We start from the raw sequence: 5303 nt of genomic DNA, 5'->3' as shown, positions 1-5303 counted from the left end.
TGCGCGGCCCCTGCGCGCGCCCGGGTGCCTTTGTTTCTAGCTTCCAGCAAGTCTCGCGAGCCAGCTGCGGGGCGCTAGTTGCGGGGTCTCCACCGGGCATCCAGAGGAGCCGCCGATGCCCTGGCTGCCGCTCCGCAAAGGGCAAGGTTTCGTTCGCACTCGGCGCGTCTGGGGGAAAGGACCGGGGCAGGTCAGTCCTGCCCTGAGCCGCAGCCTCTGGCCGAGCCGTGGTGCGGAAAAGCAGCCGGGGATGGAGTGGCCTTTGGCTTTCTGAAATCCTGAGTCAGGACCAGCTTCGCGCCGGCTCCAGCTCGGAACAGCTGCTCCTGGCCCCGGCTCTTGATGCGATGCGGGACTGTGGGTGGGGGGAATCTGCCGCCCCCGGGTTGGCTTGTTTAGAGGCACCAGGAGCACCGTGTGATCGACGTGCTGGCAGCAGGCACTGAAAGCATCAGAGATGCTGAAACGGGCTCCCAGCCTGGCGGGTGGTACAAGCTCCAGTCAAGTAAAGTCAGTTTGGTGGCCACCACGACCATCGCGGCACCTGAGGTGCTGTAACAACCATGATGGGAGCTGTTGCTGCTGAAGGAGCAGTGATTGCTCTCATACACATCCTGCTCTGGGTGCAGGTCCTGATCCGAAGCCCACTGTAGTCCATAAGGGGACTTCTGCTGCTGTCTGGATCTGGCACAGTAAGGATAAGGCAGACCTGAGCAGCAAAGGAAAGGGCTTGATTTCTAACAGGCAATTCCTGGAGGGGAGGCTATGAGACTGTGAGGGTCAGTGCATGTAGCTAGCACTCTGGAAGCTATCTATTATAAGGACTGGAGAAAGGGACTAGTGGGAACCCTTGTTCCTGGTGGCATCTCCATGTGTCTTAGAATTTTTTTCTTTAATTCACTCAGATCCAGCCAGCTGGTGCCATCACTGCCACTCTAACCTCCTTGTCTGTGAGGGGGCAGGGATTCTCTTGATGTATGTCTGTACTGTTCCTAGGGCCATGGGGACTAGACCCACGCTGGGGCTACTGGTTGCTATTGCACTAAAACAATACCCAGCTCTTTACAGTGCTTTTCATAGGAGGCCAGCACCATTATTGCCATTTTACAGAGGGGCACATTGAGACAGACAGAGGTGAAGTGATTTGTCCAAAGTCACCAAGCACACTAGTGGCAGAGATAAGACTCAAACCTAGACCCTGGCTATAGGTACTAATCAAATGGAACTGGAAATCCCAATTTATAGTCTCAACACTGCTCGCAGCACCCACACCATAACAAAAGATCTGCTGGAGTCTTCATTTTCTCAGTGTCTTTCTGAGCAGGCTTGCAAGGGAGGCAGGCAGCATGGGCCTGTCACCATAGCAAGGGATTGACAAGGGGCCACTCCAAGGGGGGTAGAAGAAACTGCTTTTGGGTGCAGGATGAAGGGAAAGGACTGCTGTAGGCCATGCATTCTCAGGGAGCGGGGGGTGAACCTATGCAGACAGTACTGGGCAAAGGGAGTTCTGTCTTGCTACTCCCAGCACTGGTCTGTTGGCAGATCTCATGATGCCTTCATCTGTAAAATGGGCAGAATTTCTCATGCTGCCTGCTCAGCCAGTCTCCATTCTTCTTCTCTTAGTGTCTACGCCTGAGTGGAATTATTTCAGGGACACTTGTCCCTGCTGCGGTGAAACATGCAACAAAGAGAAGGGGCAGGGAACTCTTGCCCTGCACCTTGCAAGGGACAAGAAACGGAGTTGGGGGGAGGGATTGCATGGGTCAGGTCGGAAGGGTGCGATGCCTTGGGCTGCTGCAGCTTCCCCAGGGCTCAGCATGGCATTTGGCCCTCATCTTGCTTTCCGCAGCGCTGGGACTGAGGGGCTGGCTCCGCTCATGGCCGTGGCCAGGTGCACAGGGATGCTGTGGTGCCACGGGACACCTGGCAGTGGTGGGTGGGTAATTGGCTTCTGGGGCTGCCCATGAGGAGCCCGGCTGAGCGTGGCCTGGCCTGGTGAGCGCCAGCACCAGCTCCTTCCCACCTGCAGGGTGGCTCAATGGCAGCATGGCCATACGCACCTGCTGCCTCCTGGCACTGCCTAGGCGGGCAGGTGGGGGCCGAGGCCAGGTGGGAGTGCCTGGGAGCTGCAGCCAGTGCTTGAGGCAGGATCTCATTTCAGACTCCCTGCCTGCAGCCCGAGCTCAGCTTCGACTTCCAGGAGTTCAGAGATGCTGTCAGCACTTTCCTTCCTGGCAAGTACTTCCCCCCTCCACGCACCTGGGACGTGCCACTGTCTCTGCCGCTCGGGGCTTCCTTCAGCCACAGCAATGATTTCCTGCCCTTGTGGAGGGGAGCCCAGAGGGACCTGCAGGGGTTGCTCTAAATCCCCATCCCCCAAATAGGGACCACGGGTCCATGTTACATCGGGCCCCAGCACTGGTGCCAGAGGCTTTGGAGTGGTGGGTGTCCGGGTGGAGCCGTGTAACCCTTGCGGCTTCCCACAGACCCTACTGACCTGATGCCACCTCCACTGAATGCTGCTGGGTTCAGCTTCCCACTGAGTGATGGATCTGTCTTCAGTCCCTGCCTTCAGACTGTGCCAGGTGCCTCCATCTCGCAGCCCAGCCTACCCGGTGCTGCCCCGGCAGAGCAGTACTGGAAGGAGGTGGCAGACCACAACCAGAGAGCGCTGGGAGATGCGCTGGTGGAAAACAGCCAGGTAGGCGGAGAGACCCAGCAGGGGTCTGTGTCACCCAGAGGATGTCCTGCTTCTTGCCGGCCAATCCAAACTCCCTCCTCTGTTCGGTCTGTGCTGGCTGTGTGGGGCTCGCACTGCTCACCAGTGGGATGGCGCAGTCACATGCCAGCACCCAGGAAGTGGTGCTTGACTTGCTTCTCCTCTGACAGCTCCACGTCACCTTATCCCAGAAGCAAGAGGAGATCACATCCCTGAAGGAGAAGAACGTGCAGCTGAAGGAGTTGGCCAGCCAGGCCAAGCAGCTGGCCTCAGTGCTTAATGTAAGTGCTCCCCCACCCCAGTCTCCTTATTGTCCTCATGCCATCGAAGCAAGAACACCAGGACTAGGGGCAGAAATCACACCTCAACTGGTATAAGTGATCGAAAACTGGTTCAAACCTGTAACACCACAAGTTCAGCGCACATAAACTGCTTTCAAAGTGGCTGAAACCAGTTTAAGATAAATCTGGATGGATGTAGAATCAGACTTAACTGATTTAGGTTAAATCAGTTTATTGCATGCCAATCCCAGATCCCCTCCAGATTCAAGTTAACTCAGTCACCCAGCATCCCAGGATGCTTTGCACTAGGGCTGTGCGAAGCTTCAGTCCCTGATTCAATTTGGTGGAGATTTGGCTCGATTCGGTGGCTAAATCTCTGAATCCAAATCGAATCTGAGGACCCTTTAATCTATCTGAATCGAATTGGAACCCTCTGAATTGATTTGGAGAGATTCGGCAATTCGGACATAGAGACAGCTTTGAATGTTTTTTCTACATACCTCTAGGTGGTAGGGGCTCATGAATGCCGTGATGCTGGGGCGCATGGAGTGTCCCACAGAAGCAGGGGGGGGCTCCCCAGTGTGCTCAGCAGCAGACCTGAAAGTGAACCAGAAGCACTTCTGGTCCACATCCGGAGAGCGTGCTGGGGGGCCCCCTCACGCCCACACGGCTTGGTGACTGGTACCTCCTGGGTCTGGGGGGAAGTACCCGGGGCCCCCTGTGGCCAATTGCCAAGATGGGAAGGTGTGGAGGGGTGGGGCTCAGCACACTCCCTGGCAGACCTGGAAGTCGACTGGAAGGACTTCTGGTCCCCTTCTGGGTTCGCTGCCAAGCATGTGGAGGGCCCCCCCTGCGCTCCTGTGGGATGCTCCATGCACCCCAGCATCACTGCGCCTGCTACCTCAAGGTATGTAAAAAAACCCTCTTAAAGCTGTGTCTATGTCCGAATCGCTGATTCTCTGAATCAGCATTGAATCTTCAGATTTGGATTTGGATAAATTGAATCAGGGACAGTGATCTGAATCAATGAATTGAATCACTATCTCTGATTTGGGCCAAATCCGAATAAAATAGGGCCCGCTTTGCACACCCCTACTTTGCACCTCCCTTGCAAACCTCCTTTGGCAGGGTGGGTGGGCTAACCTTGGCCCAAGCTGTCTGTACTAGCTGAGCAGGAAGGCATGTTCTAGCGCCTCTGGCTTCTGGCCTGGGCTACTGCAGGCATGTGGCTGTACTTCTGGAATCAAAAGTGAATGTCTGTTCAATCTCTGCAGTTTAGACTAACCTGCAAAGACTAATTGATTCAGCCTTTGGCTTTTTGACTGTCTGCACTTAGCCCAGGGGATGCTCCAGGCCTGGGGGAGCAGGACCTACCTGCCCCTGGATTGCTACGGTCCAATGGGGGGGGAAGGGGGAGCGCATGGCAGGCACTGTGAAATTGGTGTGTTTGGTTCCTCTTGCAGAGACTGATGGTCCAGCAGGCCCAGGAAGCACCAGATGCTTCCCACCCTAAGGGATCAGTGAAGAGGAGCCTGGAGGACCTGTTTGCCGCCGGCCAGGAGGGCTGCGAGGGGGTAGACGAGATCCTGCAGGAGATCTCAGACAAGTGCCATGCTGCCCTGCAGACGCTTGATGAGAGCAAGGATATGAAGCGTCTACGGCTCCAGGCTGAGGAGCGCCAGGCCATCCCTCTGCATGGAGCCTTCAATGGGCTGGAGACATGTTGCAGCCAGAGCTCTGTGAAGCTGGGTGACAGTGAGCTGGAGGAAGGCTTAGCTTTCAGGACCTCCATCAAGGAGCATGGCACAATCCGGACACTGGCATTCCCTCAGGGCAATGCTTTCACAATCAGGACAGCAACCGGGGGCTACAAGTTCAGATGGGTCCCCAGCTGAACTGGGAAAGGATCAGCTAACTACACTGGCCAAGCCCCACTGAAGGCTTTGCACTGCCTGCACTTACACTGGCTGGGCCCAGCCAGGCCGTGGAGTTTTCTCTCCCAGTGCTGCCTGCAGTGAGGGTGAGTTTAAGGGTTTCATTGGAAGCCTCTGAGGAAAAATTTGGATGCTTTTTTAAAAAAAAAAATAAAGCTGGGCTGTGATTGTGTGTTCCAAGCTTATAAAGTCATATTTAAGTCACAGTTGTGTGTACAACTATATTTAATTTTTACATCCTGTCTGATCACCTAAAATTGACAAGGATTTTTAATAGTTTCACATAAACATTGTTTTGAATCAGGTAGGTACACTGACTGCTTTGCACAAAAGAGTCTTTCCTACTGCAAGACTTGTTCTGCTAAAGCA

General features: G+C 55.0%; 1 protein-coding gene across 1 annotated transcript; it reads left to right on the top strand.

The window, feature by feature from the left end:
• The first annotated feature begins 115 nt into the window (after positions 1-115).
• On the top strand, positions 116-4950 carry MCIDAS (multiciliate differentiation and DNA synthesis associated cell cycle protein). The gene is made up of 5 exons (XM_006017300.2): positions 116-190; positions 2162-2234; positions 2487-2701; positions 2890-3000; positions 4464-4950. Exons 1-5 carry the CDS (start codon positions 116-118, stop codon positions 4893-4895), a joined length of 906 nt encoding a protein of 301 aa, XP_006017362.2. The 3' UTR covers positions 4896-4950.
• Positions 4951-5303: the final 353 nt, after the last annotated feature.

The sequence above is a fragment of the Alligator sinensis genome, unplaced genomic scaffold, assembly GCF_000455745.1.
Source record: "Alligator sinensis unplaced genomic scaffold, ASM45574v1 scaffold573_1, whole genome shotgun sequence".
NCBI classification, from domain to species: domain Eukaryota; kingdom Metazoa; phylum Chordata; order Crocodylia; family Alligatoridae; genus Alligator; species Alligator sinensis.
The sequence above is the reverse complement of the archived record's forward strand: the minus strand, read 5'-3'. Positions and strand labels throughout refer to the sequence as shown.

Bases quoted from the DNA above. Each gene is read 5' to 3' on its own strand.
- MCIDAS (XM_006017300.2), top strand. From the start codon at position 116: ATGCCCTGGCTGCCGCTCCGCAAAGGGCAAGGTTTCGTTCGCACTCGG. The intron at 2,235-2,486 runs GCAAGTACTTCC...GGCTTCCCACAG, and splicing joins TGTCAGCACTTTCCTTCCTG to ACCCTACTGACCTGATGCCA. The intron at 3,001-4,463 runs GTAAGTGCTCCC...TTCCTCTTGCAG, and splicing joins AGCTGGCCTCAGTGCTTAAT to AGACTGATGGTCCAGCAGGC.